The sequence below is a fragment of the Pseudorca crassidens genome, chromosome 2 (genome assembly GCF_039906515.1).
Source record: "Pseudorca crassidens isolate mPseCra1 chromosome 2, mPseCra1.hap1, whole genome shotgun sequence".
NCBI classification, from domain to species: domain Eukaryota; kingdom Metazoa; phylum Chordata; class Mammalia; order Artiodactyla; family Delphinidae; genus Pseudorca; species Pseudorca crassidens.
The window spans coordinates 35,798,857-35,821,274 of record NC_090297.1 but is presented as its reverse complement, the minus strand read 5'-3'; the positions used below and the strand labels follow the sequence as shown (position 1 = coordinate 35,821,274).

The 22,418-nt window shown below is 54.3% G+C and overlaps 1 protein-coding gene and 1 long non-coding RNA gene across 4 annotated transcripts in view; one reads left to right on the top strand and one right to left on the bottom strand.

Moving 5' to 3' along the window:
• Positions 1–64: 64 nt before the first annotated feature.
• On the bottom strand, positions 65–19,953 carry IPO13 (importin 13). 3 transcript variants are annotated; one of them, XM_067725843.1, is made up of 20 exons: positions 19,114–19,862; positions 16,601–17,337; positions 11,280–11,420; positions 11,048–11,189; positions 10,789–10,955; positions 10,464–10,584; positions 10,230–10,377; positions 9,608–9,789; positions 9,496–9,522; positions 9,189–9,401; positions 8,854–8,997; positions 7,454–7,534; positions 6,772–6,909; positions 6,484–6,580; positions 3,514–3,566; positions 1,190–1,256; positions 1,043–1,101; positions 801–890; positions 328–509; positions 65–237 (listed from the first exon to the last, which is right to left on the bottom strand). In XM_067725843.1, the coding sequence occupies exons 1-20, from the start codon at positions 19,195–19,197 to the stop codon at positions 141–143; spliced, it is 2,970 nt and encodes a 989-aa protein (XP_067581944.1). In that variant the 5' UTR covers positions 19,198–19,862; the 3' UTR covers positions 65–140. The 3 variants fall into 3 exon arrangements, 2 of the variants coding, with proteins under 2 accessions (XP_067581944.1, XP_067581945.1); XM_067725844.1 differs by having other exon boundaries at positions 9,189–9,323; positions 19,114–19,857; XR_010940806.1 differs by lacking the exons at positions 65–237; positions 328–509; positions 3,514–3,566 and having other exon boundaries at positions 811–890; positions 19,114–19,953.
• Positions 19,954–20,237: 284 nt separating this feature from the next.
• The window catches only part of LOC137218634 (uncharacterized), a 33,711-nt gene continuing 31,530 nt past the window's right edge, over positions 20,238–22,418 (top strand). Inside the window, exon 1 of the long non-coding RNA XR_010940805.1 lies at positions 20,238–20,344. This is a non-coding gene — a long non-coding RNA (uncharacterized lncRNA). The remainder of the gene's footprint in view (positions 20,345–22,418) is intronic.

Genomic DNA, 22,418 nt, shown 5'->3' with positions numbered 1-22,418 from the left:
CCCAGGTCTTCTGAGGTCGCCCAGTTAGGCGGTGGTGGCAGTGGAAAGGAAGCAGAGACAGCAGTGCAGTGAAGGTTCAAGTTTACTCTCTGGGGATAGGAAGGGGTGAGGAGGAGATGTGGGTGGGACGGGGGCGCCCCTCAGTAGTCAGCTGTGTAATCTGTGCCATGTAGCCCCCGGCACAGCAGTGTGAACTCTTTCACCATCTCCTTCACCCGCCTCTTGTTTACTCGCTCGCTGAAGAAGAGAAGGGAGAGCAAGTTAGCAGCATCCACCACGCCTCCTCTGCCCCCTGACCCGAGCCCAGGCCCTGCCAGCTCTGCTCACCGAAGGATCTGTTGGCTGAAGGTGTCCTTCTGTTCAGGGCTGAGGCGGGCAGAGGGAAAACCAGGTGACTGAAGTGCCTCCTTGATCCACACGCTCAGGAGGCTGAAGCAGTGTTTGTTCAGAGCAAATAGGATGTCGGCAAAGCAGTCCATGAGGCTGCGGGAGGCCTGGCCCCCAATGGCCTGAGGGAGACGGGTTCTCAGCACACCAGGGCCTTGCCCCTTCTGCAGCAAGGTGCCTAGCCACACCCACCCACTCCCGGACAGTTCCTCAGCCAAAGTGCATATGACAGGTGAGCGCTGCTTTTCAAGAGCCAGCTGATCCTCACAGAAACCCAACAACTTCCAGCCACTGACTTGACAGAGAAACAAGAGCTTAGGGAACCAAGGCTCAAGCTCCCCAGGAAGGCAGCTGCCCCAACAGTGAGGGCCACCCAACCCCCATCAAACCCCCCACACCTGGCTCCATCTCACCTCCAGCACTGCTATGAGCAGCATACGGCCATCCTCCTGTACCACCTTTCCCACAGGTTCTACTTCCCCACACCGAGGCAGCAGCTCTGTCTACAGAGGATGGAGAGGCCCGTCAGCCCCAGCTCTTCCTCCTGTCCCCCTGGAGACAAGACCTGCACACCACACCCCTACCCTCTAGAGTCCTGGGCAGGGTGTGCTAGGCATAGGGGTGGTGGGGGGTTAGGGGTCAGCACGGGACTCACAAAGAAGCCACAGGAGGCCTTGACAGTAGGTGCTTCGGGGAACTTGAGGGCCAGCACAGCTGTGGGAGAGGCAGAGGCAGATCAGATGGGTGTCAAGGATCCTCCCGAAGGGGCCCCAGGCCCACCTGTCCACCTGGCCCCACTTACCACACTGGAACACAGCTTTGACATCCAATCGTTCACACAGGAACAAATCTGGCTTCCGCTTCAGAGCCTGCAGGAGGTGGAGCTGGTAAGCCCACCCCAGCCAACTCCAAGAACCATCCCCCCACTCACCTGCCACCCAGACCCCAAGTTCACACACCGCAAGTAGAGGCTGTCAACACCAGCCCCCCAGCCGTCTCTGGGGGACCCAGACCACTCCAGAGCTCAGTAGGTCAGGAGGGGAGCAGCCAAGGGATGCTATGTACATGTATGTGTACATGAACGCACAGGTATATGAGAGAGGTTGGGAGTCATATGCAAAAGTTTGGGTCCCAAGTCACCCCTAATCAAACACCTCACTCCCCACCTCCCACCATCAGGGCCAGACCTCCTGCAGGCTCCAGGTTGCCAGCAGTGACTTCACTCTGATTCACAGAGGCAGTTGAGGCCCCCTGGATTTGTTAACAGGGCAGCAGGAAGAAGAGATGGCAGCTGGACATGGAGCCCAGTCTAAGAGCCCCCCTCCTACGTCCCGCCTGCATTCCTCAGACACTCTCCAGCTTAGGAAGAGGAAAAGCAGGGCAGGAGCCTGGGAGCCACAGCCCCGCCTTTCACCCAGGATACCCTGTGTCCAGGCCCTTCTCCTCTATACCCAGCCCAGGAGCCAGGGCTGCCATGTCAGGGGGAGTGGACAGAGTATAGGGGCCGAGAGCCCACCCCAAGTGGTACCAGGGCATGACTGGTACATCCTCAGGTCACAGGAGATGCTCTGCACAGCTCCCACAGTCATCAAGCACTGCTGTTCCCCAGTAGCCCCCCAATGCGTACCACATCGACCCCTAACCCTTCAGTCCTCACATACCTTCCACTCCCCCATGTTTACTCTTGTGCACACAGCCCCACATGCACCCTCACTTGAAACGCCCTACTGACCCTCTATCACACACCTCTATCACATCCCTTGTACACACCACTCTCCCACATTTTGCTACACACCCTCACTACATATTCACATCCCACCCCCCCCACATCCCCAAACCATGTCCACACGCCCACACCCTCGTTCCACCCGGTTTCCCAGCACGTGCACTCTCCCCACGCACAGGCACAAATACATACTCAAACGCCCTCACCCCAAAGATGCACCCTCATGGATACCCTCACACACGTCCACCCAGGCCAAGGACACACCGCCCATTCCCACTCCTCCTGTGCCCCCTCCACTAGACTGTAAGTTCTAAGAGAGTAAGAACTGTGGCTGCTTTTGCTCACCGTTATATTCTCAGCACCTAGCAGACTACCGAGCACGTATTAAACACTCAAAATATATTTGTGCAGTGATTAAGCAAAGAAACACATCATTTACCACAACCCATGGGAACCCCCAACTCACAGGAACTTTCTGACACACAGAACCCCCCATCATACTAACCCCACATTCCCACAGCCCGACACATATATCTTCTCAAACATACAACCCCTAATACAGACACACCACTACCGTACTTACGCCTAACCCTCCATAACACGCACTCCCACAGCCCAACACACACGCCTCCAACACACCTCCATATTCAAACTCCATCAATGCCTAACGCACGTCAACACACAACACGCAACAATGCCCAGGCCCGCACTTCAACTACACACTTATCCCGACACTCAACACAATACACGTACTACTTACGGCAGCCACGTGATTTCTGCTCCCTTCCCAAACCAAACTCAAAACATACAAGTAAGGTCTGACACACTTACACACCAGACACATCTCACAATGAAGCCAGCACCCCACCTCCCAGCAGCAGCAGGATCTGTCTGACAGCCCAGCGACAGCCAAGCTCTGGGCTCCACCGCAGCACATTCAGCTCGGCCCCTCCCTTGGAGCTCCTCCCAGCCTACCTCTCGAGAGCAGGCTGGGGGCACTGAGGCAGGCAGTTCCCGGCAGGAGCACGGGGACAATGAACCCCAGGCCCTTCAACTCCGGTCCTGCCCCTGAACTCCTCGGCCACCCCAGCCCCACAGGAGCTGCTGGGCACAGTTACCACCCCCTCCCTTCCCCACCCGCCAGGCCAGCCCAGCTCCCTCCCTTCGGGATCAGCCTCTCCCTGGTCTCTGTGGAGGACTGAGCTAGTTGAGGCAAAGGGGCACTAAAGGAGGATGTTGGGTTGTCAACTTCCACGGAAACAGATGAAGAAACTCTATTCAACTGAACAGAAAAAAAAAATTTGTCAACAGAAAGCTAAAAATAGGCTTAAATTGAATTTCAACATAAGAGAAAGAGAAAGAGAGAGAACAGAACGTGAATGAATAAAACTAAAACACACCTGTGCCAGGAGTTGCATAAATGAATCAACAATATCAGGATGATCCCTGGGCCCTAAAATATAATAAAGATGGAACTTAAGAAAAAATTATACAAACAGCAACTCAACCTCATATAGTTATGTGGGACTGAGAGCCTGCAGGGAGACAGCGTGGGGGCACATGAGCAGCAGGAAGCAAGATAAAGAAACAAAACATACAAAAACCATGAACTGGGAGAAGCCCAACAGAAAGAGACGGCAAAGTGAAGGACGGTCTGCCCCAGCTCCCTCCCGAGGGGCCTTCCACCTACTCCCCGCTCCTCCTCAGGTCAGTCCCCAAGTGACCCTGCGATGCTCGAGCAACGCTGGCCACCATGTAGCTGGACAAACAGCCCCCAGACTCTTGCTGTGGCCTCTGGCACGCTGCAGTGGCCCTACACTGCTTCCTAGCACATACCTCCCCATCACTAGCCATCAAAGAGGAGGGCAGGGCTGGTGGGAGGTCGGTCCTTGGTACTGCCTTTGGAGGCCTGGCTGAAGGCCCTGGAAAGGGCCGTGTATCATGGTCTGAGCAGGCGCCCCCTCCCTTCCATGGCCTTAGGGCTCTTGGTTTAGCCAAAGAAAGGAATCTGTTGGGTTCTCTTAAACCAGAAGACTCCTTCTTGAGTACTGCAGTGCCCCATATGCTGTGGGGATGGCCAGGCAAGCCACTGCAAGGCCTAGGGGAGGGAACTGCATCATGAGGCCAAAAATGAGAACCCCACCCACAAAGCCCCTCCACATGGACACAGACCCAGCAGAGAGCCAGGCTCAGGGCTGACCACCAGCTCCCACCATCTGGACGCACGAGGAAAGAGGGAAACCAGTCACCCCACGGTGTGGTGGGAGGGCAGAGCCCGAGGAAAGTACGGCAAGGCTGGGACAGCATAGCAGGTGAGGGGACCATCCTGTCCTGTAAGACAACCAACAAGCCCAACAGACAGGATGTTGGACACTACTCTGCTTCCAGTTCTGAGGACACCTGCGGCACGGACGAGGCGTGCGCCTGGAGGTCCTGCCCGCCGCTCCACTCTCAGGAGGAGGTGCTGCGGGAACCCCTGCCTGAGACACCACTAAGCAGCTGTGTGATCTTGCGCAAGCCACAGACGCTCGGTTTCCCCGACTGTCAAGTTGATAATAATCTCTCCCCTGCTTCCTTCGGGCTGTGAGGAGCCACTGATAAAGCACGTCCCTTCCACATCTGCACCCCAAGTTACTCAAGTCTTGGAAAACGAAGCCCGGTGTGCCCCATGCCTGGGTCGCCCTGCAGACAGCAGGTCTGGCGTTCAGCAGCCACCCTGCTAGAGGTGGGCCGGACAGTGAGGAAGAAAGGCTCCAAGGGCAAGGAGCCCTCGTCCTCCTTTCTTCAACAGCGTCTGGTGCCTACTCTATGCTGGCCTTGTTCTGACGGACGCAGAGGGAAGAGAGCCAAGCCTGCCCTTGAGGAGCTTAGTCCAGGGAGAGAGACAGACATGGGAGCTGCTTACTGAGTGTGATCAGTGCTGTATCAGCAGTGCATGCCCGATGCAGTTTTGGCACAAGGTCAGAAGCACCCAGCTCTGCCTCAGAGGAGCTTCTGAGGACTGATGCATGGGTAAGGCAGGGAGGGGCGAGAGCTCACCCAGTAAAGGGCACAGGGCAATCCAGGCAGAGGAGCAAGGCATAGGGATCAAACGGGACACAGTGAGGAAAAATCAGGATGGCTGAACTGCTGGAGCCATTCAGGAATGGACGTTGAGAAGTAGGCAGGAGCTATATCATGTGGAGGGCAGTGGGACGATGACCCACAGTGATGGGGAGCAACAGAAGGGCTTTAAGCCAGGGAGGGAAAATGCTCAGATTTGTGTCTTATAAAAAATATTACAGCTGCATGGTGCAGAATGAATTGGAGAAGGGCAGATGTCAGGGAAACCAGTTAGAAGATTGCTGAGCTGATCCAGATGGCACCGTACACTGGAGCAGTGGCCGTAGAGGGTGGGGAGAAGTGGGCAGGCTGAAGGACCACCACGACCTGTCCCCAGCTGGATACGAGGAGGGGGAGAGGTGGCGCTGAGGATGACCACATCCGGGTTTCTGGCTCAGGTTTCTCCCCACTTTGGAAACTACCCATGGCCCACCAGAGCAGAGGCCAGCATCATGGGACCAGACACCGAGGACAGAAGCAGAGAGTGCTCTAGCTCCAGCTGAGACTCCTGGTGAGCCTCAAACCTGTGACCACAAATCCAGGCAAAACTCAGGAGGCTGGAGGAACAACACTGTTTCCTTTCTGAGTGAGAAGCCTGGGTTAGGCAGCAGGGGAAGCCTGGAGCCCCCTGCTCCCAACTTCTCTCAGGCAGAGGGCCGCAGTGAATGGGGCACTGGGACCACAACCAAAGGATTTTGGCCTAGAAAGGAATAAGTCTCAATGTAGGGAAAGGAACCAGCAATCACTGAGTACATCGTGTGCAAAAACCCCAAGCCAGGAGCCCAAAAGATGCTACTTTAATACCTGTAACAATCCTATCGAGTATCTGAAAATCTCCATTTCACAGATATGGGAATGAAGGCTCTGAAAAGGTAAGTGACTTGCCCAAGGTCACACAACTAGTTGGTGGTGATGAGCTTAGAATCTAGGTCTATCTGACTTCGAAGCCACGCTCTCTCCACTTTTCATTCTATCCCAAAGGAAATGGAGTCAGCCTGGTGCCCCAAGTCCCTCAGAGCTTCCAGCCCCATCTTCCCCCACATCCAGACTGGCCCTGAGTCCAGCAGGCCAGTAGAAGACATCATTCACTCTCTTGTCCACTATCTGTAAGGTGACAATTGTGCTGTGCTTGATCCCGTTAGTTTCCCATCAAGTCCCAGGTGCAACTCAGGGGAGAGGAGAACAGAGTGGGTAGCTTTGGCTCCCCAGTTGGGGAAGCAGAGGCAGTGGCAGTGGCGGCAGCAGCAGAGACCCTGGTCAGGACCTACCTTGCTGGAAGAGGGTGAGTGTGACGGAGGTGACGAGCAGGAAGAGGGCCTCGATTGGGGGAAAGTGGGCAGGCTCATGAGCAAAGATGTGGACCAGCTACAACAAAGCAGGGAATGCCGGTCAGCTGAGGCCCTGGCCCACCAGCACAGGCCAACATCCCTGGGATGCAGGTGAGAACCCCTGCCAGAGAAGCCATCCACCCCACTCCACCCACCCGCCCAACCCCTGCGTCAGATCTCTGCCTGGGATGACATCCCAAACACTGCTGCATCCACCAGAAGGCCCACCTGTCGAGTGAGGTCAAGAGCGGAGGCCTGAGGGATGGTGCTGTACATCCGACCCAGCATCTCACACAGCTGTGGCACCATGGGGGCAAAGTCGTCCAGCAGCGTCTTAACTGACTTCTCGAAGATAGCGCACACCGCCTGGGAAGAAAGCAAAGGGGCCCTGGTCAGCAGGTCACCATTGGCTGGAGCAGAACTGAGGCCCTGCACAGAGGAGGCCTAAAAATGGGCCCTTACCTACAAGCCCTGCCTGGCTCTGCGAACCAAGGAAGGTAGGCAAGTCTGACCCTCACCCTGGAAGGCAGGAGGCCAAAAGGCCCTTCTCAGAGGGGCTGAGGATGGAAATTTGTAACTTAACTCTTGCTACTTACATCCTCACCATTGCCTTTCAGGGAGCAACAGTGGTGAGAAACTTCTGAAATGAACAGAACAAAAGCAGGTGTCTGATGCTAAAGTGGATCCCTGTCACTCAGCCCCAGCATCACAGTCCTGGGGTTGAGCACTTCTTGTGATGCTGGGAAGCTCTGAATGTCTTCCCCAGAGAATCCCTGTGTCTGTGGGGCAGGATTCATCTCCTTTACTTCCTCCAGGTCATCTCAAGCCGAGGTGGGGCGGCAACACCTTCTTCCTGCTCCACCTCTGAGCAAAGTCACCACAGGCGCTGATGGCAAGGGTCAGAACTCACCTCCACCACCTGGGCATCATTCAGCCATTTGCTCAGCACCTTCTGGATAAGCTGGAAGACCTGCTGCAGTACCACCACCACCTGAAGACAAAGGAAGAAGTGAGGTGCCCCCACTACCTCTCTCACCCACCCAAGAAGGACTACTCAGTAGCTGGAAGTAGGCCAGGAGTTCGAATCTATTGCCCCAGACTGCCCATTGAGGACTCAGTGCAAGGGACCCTGGGGGCAGGAATGCTTTGCTGAATCCCCATGAATGAAAGAGGATACCCTGAATTCTGGGGATCACCTTAGAGGAAGCCTCAAACTGCAAAGCAGGCATATTACAAGTGCTTCAAAAGATAACCTTTTAAAAAAGTCACTCCTTATCTACTTCTGCTCAGTAAAAGTATTTTAGTGCCAAACGCTTATGGGCTAGCCCCTTAAGAAGCAGAGATGCTGTCTCACCCAGATAGGCTTAGGGTAGAGAGCCCCAGGGGATGCGTAGATACGGGCAACTTATGGTGGAGCAGAGAGCAGCCTGAGGTCCTGGGAGGTGAGGGAAGGCAGGATGATGACTACCATAGGAGAAGGGGCTCTGTGGGAGGACAGTGGCCTCGGTTTGGTCTGGAGCCAAAAGGGTAACTGAAACTGGGGTGGGGAGTTGAGTACAGAGACCAGGATACTGTGGCTTCCTTTTCTCCAGGAGAAACCCTGGAGGGGATACTTGGAACAATGACCAAGGCAGTCCCTCACATCTGTACAGAGCTTTATGGTATGCAAAGTACTTTCAATCAAGACCACCCCGGCTGTTCAGCACAGTTCTATGAGATGAGCACCGGATATCTTTTTTTTTTTAGCACCAGATATCTTGATGTTCATAGTTTTGAATGGGAAGCTGAGGCTTGCCCCAGACCAAACAGCTTGTAAGTGGTCATCCCAATCCCTTTTGTGCCCGAGCCTACTGCAGTACTTATCACACTGCTCTGTGACAATCTGTTTACATGTATTTCTTCTAGACTAGGAGCAACTCAAAGGCAAGAACTATTACATGTGGAGTGCCCGTAGGGGACAGCGAATGCTGAAGTAGAAGGCCTCACAGAGTTGGAGGTTAAACAAGGGTCCAAAATTACATCACTTTGGGGCTGTAGGATAATGTCGGTGTCCCCCATGGGGAGAAGGAAACACTATACCACCACTCCAGGTGGGGAGGACAAAGACAACATCACCCACAGGACTGAGACAATGACATCACTCCCTACAGAGTAAGGGGCAATGGTAGGGTCATTCACAGGGTCAGAGGACCAAATGCATCATGCCCCATGGGGCCAGGGACACAATGACAATATTACCCGTAGAGTTCAGGGGTGACTATGACATTACCACAGGGTTGGGGGGGCAATAGCAATGACAACATCACCCACAGGGTTGGGTCCCTGCGGCACTGGCAGCTTCCGGAGCTCAGAGCCTTCATGATCATCTTCATGATGACTGACGTCCAGCGTGGTGAAGAGGTTGGAGAGAAGCCCCAAGATGTGGACAATGGCCAGCTTGTTGGAGGGATTAGGCTACAGGGAGAAGGGAACCAAGCTCTGGGTCTCCCAGCCCTGACTGCCAGCTCAAGCCCCACCCCTCAGCAGTCACAGCCAACACGAAGGGAAGTCCCATAGTCCCACTGCTGCTCCCCAGCCACATGCACGCACACACTCACACACGCATGCGCGCGCACACGCGCGCGCGCGCACACCAGCTCACTCACTATCTCCTCCGCCAGCTTCTCCAGCTGCTGGATATATGGTGAGATGAGCGAGTGCAGGTTTTTAAGGATCTCCTCCACTTGCAGGGCCGACAGCAGGAAGCCCAGTGCCTGCATCAGCCACATGCACTGGCTCGTCTGTGGGGCAGAACATCGAGGGTCAGTCCCAGACACACCTGGTTGTGGGTGGGAAGAATGAACCTCTTGGGGAAGGTTCTGAGAACAGAGAATAAGGCGCAAAGGCAGAAGATGGGATTTCTACAGCTCCCCACAATACCCCAAGGAGCCCCTTAGAAACTTTTGAACTCACCTTATGGATCTGTTTCATCAGCACATCCTGGGGAAAAAAAGAAGGAATATGGTGTCAGCACAGGGCAGAGTGTGCCCTGAGGCCCAGCTACACACCCAGGGCCCCCGCGTACCTGGGAGACAGCCACGATGTTGGCAGCATAGGGCGGCAGGTCATACTTGCATTCTCGGCAGATCTTCTTGAGGGTGGACACAGAAGAGATAGAGAGCTCAGGATTGCCTAGGGCATGCAGTACTAAGGGTAGAACGCTGTTGATCATGACGGGGTGGTCAGCCAGCCATTCAGACAGAGCTCCTGGGGGAAGAAGGGAGAAGGCAAGACATCTGAGGCAGGCCAGGCTGGCTGTGTACCATGTCCCTGTGAGGCAGGCAGAGCTCCTGGCAGGGTGGAGTTGCAGGCCCTGTATGGAGCACTGCTCATTCAGAGGACTGAATGGGCAAACATGCACGCACATGCTCAAACATGAGCCTTACACCTGAGAAGCAGGAAGGAGTTATGCAGTAGAGGCCCAGTGCTGCTATTTCAGTGACAGTGAACTACCCTCACTGAACTGCAGCTCAGTGCACTGTAGAAAGGACCCCTAGACATGCCAGGACAGTCAGTTGGCTGCAGTTCTGATTGTGTGCGTGGGCATGTATGTCTCCCACTTTGGATAGGACCCAGCAAGCTGGCTGTGGCTGGGGATGTGTGCCTTGGCTCTGGGAATGTGCTCATGGGTGTGTGCCAGGTCTCACCAATGGTGAACATGACAGTGTCCGCCAGCTGCACATTACTGATGCTGATCCGTGGGATGAGGCCAATGAGCCCGGGCACCACATCAGAATAGTTGACATCGATGGTCTCCGCGATGGACTGGAAGCCATAGAGCAGGGCCTCTGTGTGCTGGGAAAAGAGGATGCCACTGGCTTGGCTCAGGAGGAGGGTGCAACAGGTCTGGGAGGGCTGAGGGAATCAGGCGGGGGAGGTACCTGCCAGGAGTAGGGCTCCTCTGAGCTGGTAAGCAAACGGCCCAGCTTGTCATAGAGGTTGCTGAGCAGCTCGGCCCCCAGCATCTCATAGACATACATGAGTGTATCTGAGATGTCCACCCTGAGAAGCAGATAAAGGCCTTATACACCACCTGGCTGCTTCCCCCAAGCCCAGGAGCCCACCCCAGTTCCCTCAGAGCCCTGCCAAAGTGCCTATAGAGAAAGGAGGCCCAGGATTCAGGGAGCCTGGCCTTGGGCCCCTCCCCTCATTGCCTTCATTATTTCAGGACTCCCTTTAGAGCTAGGATTGGCCTGCTACCATCACCTGTAAATTCGGAACTGCTCCTTCTCATCTGAGGACCAGAATCCATATTCTTCATCAGAAGGGAACTGGGCCTTGTGCAGAAGCACATCTACCAGCTGGAAGTAGACCGGCCGGTATACCTGCTGGTACACAGCCTGCTTCTCTGCCTCAAAGGACAGAATGTCATCCTGAGAGAGCCAGGGAGGAGAGTTAGCCAGAGAAGCCCCTGATTCACCTTCTTCCATCATGGCCCAGTCCTACTGAAGGTCACATGACACACCTGCAGCGTGTACCAGAAGGTGAGGGTCAGGGAGCTGGTGGTCTCATTGACAGGGAAGTGGCCAGGGATGCCCGTGCAGAACATGATCATGTTGACAAGGGCCAGAAAGCTCTGCCAGTGCTCCACTTGGTCCAGCAAGGCCCTGGGAGGGAGGAGACATAGGGAGGTCATTCCGCCTCCCCCACTTCTTAGAGGGCCCTACTATCCCACCCCCAGCTGCCCCTCTCCTCACCGGGAGTGGTTCTCGCCCAGGGCCACAGCAATGCGACAGATGCCGTGGGAGGTCTCCATGTCCCCATTCTGCACTGCCTGTCGCAGTTGATCCTGCAGTCCCAGTACCAGTGGGATGAGTTTCAGGAGTGTGTTCACATACCTGGAGGCATAAGGTGAGGAGACCCATCATAGCTGTCTGCCCATCCCCCACCAGCTTTAAGAGAAAGGCACAATTTCCCTGTCATCCATCAAAGCCCCCCTTCCTTCCCACATCAAACCCAAAGTGAAAAAGAGGTCAGGGCCTACACGGCAGGTTTGATGCTGCCCAATTTGAGAAGAACCTTAGGTCAGAGACTTCCAGAAGAATTCTGGGAAGGAAGTACGAGAAGGTAAGTGTTATGGGTGGACTTGTGTCCTCCAGTTAGACTCAGAGTTGATGCTGAAATGGGTTAAGACTTTTGGGGAGGTTGGGATGAGGTGAATGCGTTTTGCATGCGGGAAGGACATAAATTTTGGGGGACCAGAGAACAGACTGTTATGGATTGAATTGTGTCCCCCCCCCCAGAAAGATGTGTTAAAGCCCTAACCTCCAGTACCTCAGAATGTGACCTGATTTGGAAATAGGGTCATTGTAGATTAGAACACAGAGTAGGGGGTGGCCCTAATACAATATGACTGGTGTTCTTAAAAGACATTCATGTGAAGACAGAGACGTACAGGGAGAATGACATATGATGACAAAGGCAGAGGCTGGAATTATGCAGCTGCAAGCCGAGCGGAACACCAAAGATTGCCAGCAAAGCACCAGAAGCTAGGAGGTGGCAAGGAAGGATTCTCCCACAGGTTTCAGACGGAGCTGACACCTTGATTTCAGACCTCTAGCCTCCACAACTGTGAGACAATAAATTTCTGTTGTGTGTGCCAGTGTGTGGCACTTTATTATGGCAACTCTAGGAAACTAATACACTCAGTGTCAGGGGAGACCGAACGAGGGTGGGAGACAGAAGAGGTAACACAGGCTAGGAGTCCCGTTAAAGACTTTAGAAGGCAGCAACAATCCTGAGAGCATCAACCTCCACCTTCCACTCCACCCCCTACCACCAAATCCTAACTCCTAAGGACTCTGGTGGCAATAAGGAAGGGAGAGAAGTAGATGATGAACTCAGAGGGAGCTTAGAGGCAAAACAGGGATATGAGGATGGGGAAGAGTCAAGAACAACTCTCCTTGGTAGAGGTATTTACTGAGACCTGGAGGAGCGGGTAGAGGGGAACAGTAATAAATTTAATGGGAGGCCAGAAGGTGGTAAGTTCAGTGTTAGGCACATTGAATCAGAGGTACCTGGTGAGATAGGCAGGTAGAAGTGTCCAGAGAGTTGGAGATAAAAACCTGAAGCCCGATGGAGAGGTTTGAGCAAGAGACATAGATTTTGGAAACATCAGCAAACGGCAATGGGAGCACATGAGAATTGCCCAAGAAGAAAGTGTTGAATGAGAGAAAAGAGCACAATGATGCCTAAAGAAGCAGCAGAGGAAGCAGAGTATACAAAGGAGCCTGAGAGGAGGCTAGCTCCATTCCCAGAAACCTGCTTTGTGGAGATGAGACTAAGCAGAGAAGTGATACTCTCAGGGGGGGATCCCTCTGCTGTCAATCATAGAGTCACCATAGCAATCTATGGAGGGGAGGGGTTACTGAGGGTCCAGAAGGAGTTCTATCTGGACTTGCCCCAAGCAGGTTGTTCGGAGGTAGCCCCATAACCTTAGGTGGAGGATGAGAAGGACAAGAGGCAACCAGTCCAGGATGTTGGCTTTCTCCACATCCTGGTTCTGGTGGGACAAGACGTCCCTACCAGGGTACCCACAGCCCAGAGACAGCTCCAGAGGGTGCTGCCTGGAGACAGTGGGGATAGCTTCAGTCTCATGGCCCTGACACAGGCTGCACCACAAGACAATGGGCACCTTCAGACCAGACTCTGGCACAATGAGTAGGGGCAGGGCCAAGGCCATGGCCCGCAAACTCCCCAGTAGCTGAGACAGGGGCAGGAGGTAGTGCCCTACCCTCACAGCATCCCCACTGTATTCCAAGGTTCCCTCACACCTTCAAAATTCATGTACACGGTAGGTACTCAATGAAAGTTCTTAATTTGTCTCATCTATACCTCATAATAGGATAAATCAAAGAGTAGAGCCCAGTAGAGCTCAGAGTATTACTCAAGGTCACAGAACAAATTAGAGACAGATTCCAGGCTAAGACAGCTCCTTACACAGCTATAGATCTGCTTCTGTTTCAAGGCCCAACCTGAATTTCCCCAAAGGATCTATGGAGATCTCAGCCCACATCTCAAGTTCTAACTGATGGGAGCCCCCAAGAGCCTGTCTAATTCACCTTCTTTCCCTTCCCCAGTCCCCAGTGAAAAGCTTTTCCAGGATTAAAAACAAATCTCAGGAAAAAAATTTTGTTTCTCAAAGGAGAGAGAGCCAGGCAAGCAGCAGCAGCTGTGGAGGGCTGGGAAAAGGGTAACCTGAGTGCGGGCTCAGCCAAGGGGAGCTGATGTCAGGACACCTGGGGAGGTAGTGGCTGGATGACCCAGAAGTCAAAGCCACTGAAGGTGACTTTCTCAAGCCAAAGCTAGGAAACAGACTAGACAGAGCAGGGCCCAACACTGACCCCAGGCTGGATGCAGCCCACCCATGGGGGAAACTCTTGCATAGATTTCCTACCACCTGGGCACCTGTGCCTGAGACCTGTGAGCAGACACGGGCCTGAGGCCTTGAGGCTTCTAGGTGTGGGGGAGGAAGATAGAGCGGATGTCTTTAAGCACCATGGCTGAGCCTGGGTTCAAAAGGCCTGGCTCCTGTTGGTCAGCTCGAGCTGCCGGGGCAGGGCTGCTGGGACTCCTTGCCTGCCACTCACAGAGAGCTCAGCCCAGACCTGCAATTAGAGCTCTGGGAGCAGAGTTGAGAAAATGGGGAGAGTTGCTAAGCAACCAAGGGGGCTGCAGCCAATGGGCGCTCAGGAGGCTATAGGTTCCCTCACTGGCTCCTTGCTTGCTCATTCGTTCAGAGGAGAAGAGGCATCAATTACCTATCAAAGCCCTCGAGACACTGGCTAGCCGAGTAAACCTAGGTGTATCCAAGGACACCCCACATCACCCACGCACTGGCCCTGCCAATTCCCCTCAGCCACCAACTGTCTGAGCCCAGCCAGCCAAGAAAGGCCTTGACCTGGGACTTGGTACCCACCTGAAGTTGGAAAACCAGAGAAGCCATGGGAAAGGGCTCGTACTAACTGCCAATGCAATAGTGATACCAAATACTAGTCACTGCCGTTTACGGAGTATCCAGGAACCACGCTAAACCTTTCACAGACATTCTCTTATTTAATCCTCATACCAAAATATTCTCCACAGAATACCAGGGGCAGGCCCTGGGCACATTATCCTACTTAAACTCTGTAATATGATCACACCCATTTCACTGATGACAGAAACTGAGGCTTAAAAGTGGTTTGCCCAAGGTCTCAGATCTAGGAGGTGAACCCTCTGGGATTCAAACTCAGACATGACTAATGCCAAGGCTAGAACTATCAACCACTTTCCCAGGCCATCTCTTTCAGTGGTATCTTCCCCTCTGGTTCTGCCAAGCATTCCCAAAGCATCTTCTCTGAAATGTTAAGTGTCAGGCCTCCAGTCTTGCCCTGGCCAATCCAACTTATACCAAAAATGCCATCATGCCATTTTCTCTGCTTACAATCCTTTAATAGCTTTACATCATCCTCAGGATGAAGACCAAAATCTTAAGCCTGGCCAGCAAGGTCTTGCATGATCTGGGCCTGGATCTCCTACCAGTGGCCCTTATACTCTGCTGTCTAATCACACCTACTCACCAGGCTCTCTCACACCCTTCCCTTGCTCGGGCTCTTCCATCTGTCTGGAAGGTCCTCCCCATATCCATCCCCTCCATCTGGCTAACTGTTACACAGCCTTCAAAGCACAGCTCTATTGTCACCTTCTCTGGGAAGCCCTTAATAACCCTCAGACTGGGTTAAATGCCTCCTCTGGGTTCTGACAGCCACCCGCTCCCTCCATTAGAGCGTTCATCACATAGGCTCTACTTGCCCACCCAAGTGTCTACTAGATTGTGAGCTCCTATCTTGCAGAAATCAACCCATCTTTAGGCTCCCTGTGCTCAGCCCAGGGCCCCACACATAAACAGACGCTCAAGCAACACTTGCTGAAGAAGCAGCTCATTACACTCACCTTTTTTCGGTGAGTGTAATGTATGGTGGTGCTGCCCACCACAGGCCTTTGCACCTGCTGTAGCTCCCGAAGCCTGGAACACTCCCTCCCCTTCCAACCTCTCCCTACCCCACCCCCACCCCTCACCACTCAGGCAACTCCTACTTTTCATCCGTTCAAAAAATAATGAATGCTACCAAGTGCTGCCAGGCACAGTGTGACAAAATAAAATGACAGAGTGACTGTCCTCACAATGCTGAGAGACTAATGGGGAGACATACATTAATTTATAATGAAACTGCGTTATGGGCTAAGAAGGAAACACACTGGGAGCTCTGAGATAAAATAATAGAGACCAAACTGAGTCTTAAAAATCATGAGGACTTCCTTAAGGAAGCGAAGTTTCAGCTGAGGCAGCAGTGATATGACAAGTACATGTGATGGTTCAGAGGCTAGAGGGAGCCTGGGACACTCACAGAACTGAAGAGATTGTGTGAGAGTGAAGAAAGCAGGGAGCATGGTACGAGACAAGGCTGGGGACGCCATGTTGTGCAGTGCCCCTGTGAATCACGTTGAGGATTCTGAACTTTATCCTAAGAGCAGTGAGGACCCACTGGAGATTTCTGAGCAGAAAGGAAAGATTAGATCCTCATTTTTAAAGGATTGCTCTGGGTGCTGGCTGGGCAATGAAGGGTATAAGTGTGAAAACCAGGGGACTGGTGAGGAAGCCCCTCAGTATTCTGGGGAGAGAGGTGAGGACAGCTTACACCAGGGTGGTGGTAGTGGAAATGGAAAAAACAGATACACAGTATAGTCAGAAGCAGAACACCAGAACTTTGTGACTGCAAGATTGAGAGAAAGGGAAGGGAGAGTCAAATATTTTCATGGAATAATTCATTACATAGTTAGTTGTCTGATGTCTGTCTCCCTCTCTGAACCATAAGGACAGGGACCATGTCTTGTTTGGTTCCAGCATTGGACCTATTGCTAGCATAGGACCAAGCATGCAGTAGGCACTCAATTAGTGTTTACTGAACAAATGGATGGATGGATGCGTGGCTGGCCAAGCAGACTGTCCATCTCCGGAAGGAGGGGACTGGCTCACCTCTGGGCATCAGGCTGCGAGATGGCATTGACAATGGCCTCCACGCTGCTGTCGAAGAGCTCTGAGTCCTGCAGAGCAGCGAAGGCAGCCTGAATGAGCGCCTCACAGTCCTGCAGGGGCACCTCCAGCTGCACCCAGCTGGAAAAGCACTTGAGCACCTTCTGACGCACACAGCTGGGTGAGCTGGGCTGCTGCAGCAGCTGCTCCAGCAGCGGGAAGACAGCCCCGCACTCCACTGCCAGGCTGGCCCGCACCAGGCTTTTGCGATACTGGGGCAGGCGGCTGGTCTGGAACTCCTCGGGCAGCACTGTCAGCAGCTCTAGCAGGGCCAGGCAGCGGCCCTGGCCATCCACTGGTGAGTCCTCAGCCTGGAAGAGCCGTACCATATCTGCCACAGCACACGGCCAAGCATCAGGCATCATGCTGAGAGCCAGCGAGGCCAGTGCCACGCACAGCCGAGTCAGCACAATCTTGGAGCCACTGGCAAAGCGGGTGATCTGGGTGAAGAGCTGTGCCTTTAGACTCTCATACTGGTCAGTGGGGATGTCACTCCAGTAGCGAGAGATCTTGATGTGCAGGGCACTGGCCCCAAAGTACTGGATCTCAGGCACCTTGTTGGGCTGCAGGAGCTGCCAGCTGAAGTGCCAGGCCTGTGGGGAGACCTGGGCCTGCATCAGCCACTTCTGAGCCAGGTTCTTGTTCTCAATGTTGGGGTCGTAGTAGAGCTGGTGCAGCGCCTGCAGGACAGCACAGGACTGAGCAGGTGCTGGCTACTCTGGATCCTGCCAGAGCCCAGAACAGAGGGCAGGACCTGGTCCTGCAAGACTGCTCTCTCTTTCTGACTGGGGGGCTGAGCGGGAAGGGAGAGCTCAGGGCTCTGCAGTGTTTCCTGGGCCTGGAGTCCTGCCGATATCTTGAGTGTCTGAACTTTGCCCATACTCTACCATAATTTCTTCTCCTTATAGCAAAACATTACGGGTTCAGAAAATGAACTTCCACAGGAGAGCAGCAAAAGAGGAGGCTGAGTTCCCCAGAGGGGAAGCACCTGAAGTAAAGGGCAAGGCCCAGGTGGAAGGAATGGCTCCACAGGGAAGAAGCTAAACCTGAGAAGAGTATGAAACAGCCTGAGGGGCCCCCCAACCCTCCCAGGCACAGCTGCTCTCATCTACTCCAACAGCTCCATTTAGCTCCCCCAGGATCATCCCTAGGTCACTCCAGATGCTGGCACCAAAGCCATTGTGAAATCTGAGCAGGACTAAGGCTTTGCCAGGCAGCCCTAGGGCAGGGACAAACTGGAGAGGAGGGTGAGAACACTCCTCAGAGAGCACACGAGAGGGTCCAAAAAGCTGGTCCAGAGAAGTCTTGGCCTGCAGCCCTGGCAAACGCCTAGCCTGGAGCTTTCAACTAGCCAAATCCCCAGGGTCCCAATTCCATAAGGACTTCACACAGTAAGAAAACAGTGGTTTATCTCCCTGGTAGCACATGGAACAGTACGCCACCATGCCAACACTGCACGGCCGCAGGGGGTGGAAGAGTGAGGCTAGGACTCTCACCCCCTAAGCAGGCTCCATCCAAGTAGACTTAGCCCTGTCTGTATCCCTGACAGCCAGTTATGGCCACTGTCCCTTGTTTGGACCCTCAGGGATGCGGAGGCAGGCAGAGAACAGAAGCAGAGAGACACATCCTCACTATTGGGTATGGTAAACGGGGCTCAAGAATAACAAACGAATATCTGCAACCATTCTCTGCTTTCCAGCAAGGTAGCCCCATCTCCCCATTCATCCCAGGGAAAATGCATTTCCGCATTCCAGGCCTCTGGGGGCAGAACCCAGAAAAGAAACAGAGAAGCAGTTCAAAAAAGATGGACTGGGCAGTGGGGGAAACTGGGAGTGCCATGGCAGGAAGCCATGTGGGCAGGTGAGTAGGGAAGAACTCTGAAGCTGCCAGCAGGACCAGGCTCCTTGGACCCAGCACAAAACAAAGGGGGCCAACCCTACTCCTGCCTGCCCAGGAGTGGTCTGGCCTCCATCCAATAAAGGAAGGACCCTTCTCCAAGGAAGAGTGAAAACATAACCCAGATTGTTTTCGTTTCAGATTATTTTCTGAGCCCCTGGCTCAACAAAACAGGTCCAGGATGGCTCAATATCACTATGGTTTCTGGAGACTGAGCTGCAGGTCTCCCGGGTCCTTGGTTTCTTACTGCACTGCTCATGCCGTTTCCATGGAGCTGGAGAACAGCCAGTCTGGCTGGAAGTCTAAACCGTCAGCACCCTGGAAGGACCACCCCAAGACCCCAGAATATCCACAGAGGACCCATGTCTAAGGAAAGCCCAAAATAGCCTATTAAGACACCATTACATTGCTGTCCTGCCTGCCCGGAGAGACAGCAAATGCCAGGTGCTCTGGAGGCACCATCCCAACGGGCACCCAGCCCAAGCCTGGGCTCCGGCATTAGTGTCAGTCCCCAGAACTTCTGCTCTGTCACTGGAGTGCCCACCCCAGGGCCCTCATACCTTCTCCACGTTCTCCACAGTGAAGTCCAAGGCTGGTGCTGCTCCAGCCCCTGCAGCCCCCGGCTGCTCCTCCCGCCGCTCCATCTTTGCTCCCTCCCCAGCAGGGAGGTGGACCGTGACCTGTCTCCTGCCCCAGCCTCTTGGCTGCTGGCCCCCTGCTAGACTCCGGCTTCGGTGCCCAGGGGGTGGTGGGGTGACAGGGGGCCCAGGGCGAGCATGGCTGCCGAGGCCTCCCCACCTCGGTTGGCGGGGGGGCTTGCCAGAGGCCAAAAGGGATGCTCTTAGGAGGAGACCCACGGAGGGGGACTCCTAGGAGGAAGCCGTCAGTGAGGAGTTCGCAGGCAGGGGTCCTGGTGGTAGGTCAGGGCTCTGTCCCCAGAAGCTATGAGGAGGGAGTCAGGGGAGGGAGGCCTGAGGGAAACCAAGGCCCTGGCCCGTGAGGGGTCACAGGGTCGATGGCCTGTACCCACAACACCCTCTTCTGAGTGAGCTCTCGGGTCCTAGGAAGAGGTCACGGGGGTGGGAGGCTACGGGGGAAGAGAGCCCTTCGCGGGTTACGGAGGCGTCCAACGAAGCGCAGGGGGTACAGCTTCGCAAGTCTGGGGCGAAGAGTCCGTGGAGTTAAGAGGCAGGTCCCCACCGCTCGGCCTGGCCCGCGCTCTTCTCCGTGCCCGGCTCCGGCCCCTCTACCGTCGCTGCCTCCGCCCCACTGACTGACAGGCGAGTTGGCCCGGCCGGGACGGGGCGGGGACCTCAGAGAGGCGCGGGATGCCCCGAGCGCCTGTCCCCGGCACCGCCGACTCTGAGGCCGTACCCCCCAACCCGCTCCTGCCCTGGCCCGACTCGGCACGGCACAGCCGAGCACGGCCCGGCGGAACTGCGCAGAAACTCTCTCCGGGTCTTCGTTTCTGCCTGTCCTCCCGCCAGCCCGCGTGCTCCCGAGCAGGCGGCGGAGCGGCGCGCCGCTCGAGGCCCCCGCCGAGCCAAGGCCCCCGCCGCTGCGCACCCTGGGAAATGTAGTCCGGATTGCGCCCAGCGGGAGGGCGGCGCCTTGCGGCGGAGGCGGGGAGCACGTGGGCTCGGGACCCGCCGAGCCCCGCCAGCCGCAGGCCTACCGCGGCCAACAGGCACTCCAGGTCCGACCGGCGGGAGGCGCTGCGGGGCAGCCTCCTAGGAGGACGTGACTCAAGGGGCCGGTGGGTGGAGCTGCGAACCCAGGCTGGAGGATAAGGTACGTGTTGGTGGGGCGGGGGGAGGGGGTGCTGGGGGGGCAGAGGTTACTCCGGTGCTTCGCTGGCGGCACGACCTGGGGCCCAGGAAGGGGGCCGTCTGGGAAGGCGTCCGCACTACCCTGAGAATAAAGGGGGCTTGGCGCGCCTCAGGAATAAAAAACGATGGCTCTCGGGGCCACCCAATGAGCAACTGGGAAACCACATACCATGGACAGTGCTTGGAGAATTTCATCGGGTTCTTGGGAGCAACGTCTCTTTATGAGTAATTAAAATAAGAATAGCTCACATTTAAGTGCTAGGAACAGTACATACCTTAGGTCCAAATTCTTTTTTTTAAATTTATTTATATGTATTTTTTGGCTGCGTTGGGTCTTCGTTGCTGCGCCCAGGCTTCCTCTAGTTGCAGTGAGTGGGGGGCGGGGGGCCCTCTTCATTGCGGTGCACGAGCTTCTCATTGCAGTGGCTTCTCTTGTTGAGGAGCACTGGCTCTAGGTGCGTGGGCTTCAGTAGTTGTGGCACGCGGCCTCAGTAGTGGCTTGCAGGCTCTAGAGCGCAGGCTCAGTAGTTGTGGCGCACTGGCTTAGCTGCTCCAGGGCATGTGGGATCTTCGCAGACCAGGGATCGAACCCGTGTCCCCTACATTGGCAGGCAGATTGTTAACCACTGTGCCATCAGGGAAGTCCCCCTTAGGTCCAATTCTGTCAACAACTCTGTGGTGGGTATTTTCATTCACCATTTTCAGATGAGGAAACTGAAGTTGGGGAAAGTTGAGCTTATCTTGTCCCTGGGCACACAGCTAGGGTAGCAGAGATCAGCCACAGATCTGGTTGGCCACAGACCCCAGCAGTCTCTACCCCTTACTCCTCCACCTCACGTTTTATTAACATTTGCCAGCTTTCCCAGCAGGGAAAAAAAAAAAAAAATCAAAAGGGAAAAGACCTCTGTACTCTGTGTTCAGTGGAGGAAGCTGGCATTGGCTATAGCCGCTGAGGCCTGAGAAGGTGGATGAAGGCTTCCCTGAGGAGGAGAAACTTGATCTGAGCTTGAAGAACACCGCGAGAGACTGGGGAGGAGGGAGCTTGATTATCTGGTAAGCATGAGCCCAGTGGGAATCTAGTCATTCAACAAATCTTTATTAAGAAAATGTTTGAGGGCTTCCCTGGTGGTGCAGTGGTTAAGAATCCACCTGTCAGTGCAGGGGACACGGGTTCGAGCCCTGGTCCGGGAAGATCCCACATGCCTTGGAGCAACTAAGCCCGTGCGCCACAACTGCTGAGCCTGCGCTCTAGAGCCCATGAGCCACAACTACTGAGCCCGCACGCCTAGAGCCCGTGACCCACAGCAAGAGAAGCCACCGCAGTGAGAAGCCCACGCAATGCAACAAAGAGTAGCCCCATTCGCCGCAACTAGAGAAAGCTCACGCTTAGTAACGAAGACCTAACGCAGCCAAAAATAAATAAGTAAATAATTTTTAAAATAAATAAATAAAAATAAAAAGAAAGCCCCCACACAGCAAAGACCGAATGCAGCCAAAAATAAATTAATTAATTTATAAAAAAAAAAGAAACTGTTTGAAGTATAGCTAGTAATTTGTGCTCGCTTTAAGGGGATGTCTGTGGGGGTGAGGAAGGGAGAAGGGATGAGGTTGGAAAGACAAGTTGGGAACAGTAGACTCAGTTGGGAACAGTTTACACTTTATCCTAAGTGCAATATGAAACCATCATGGGGTTTCAAGTGGGCAGTGATGATTGGATTTGCATTTTAGAAAAATATATCTATAGTGTGATACATTGAAGGGGAAAGAGTAGAGGCAGGGGGGATTTGGAAGGAGGAAACAGGAAGTCAAAATAAAGTAACTGATTCCAGGTCTGTGCATAGGGGTGTGAAATGTCTGGCCCTGATACTGGGATCTCATTGTGCAGGTGGGGGGATGGGGGGGACGGTTAAGAGAACAAATTCTGGACTTAGGCCTATGGTCAAAACCTGTCTCTGCCTCTTTCTAGCCATAAGACCTTGACTTCTTCTGAAACTCACTTTATAAAAAACAAGAACAGTAATTCCTGCAGTGAAGGA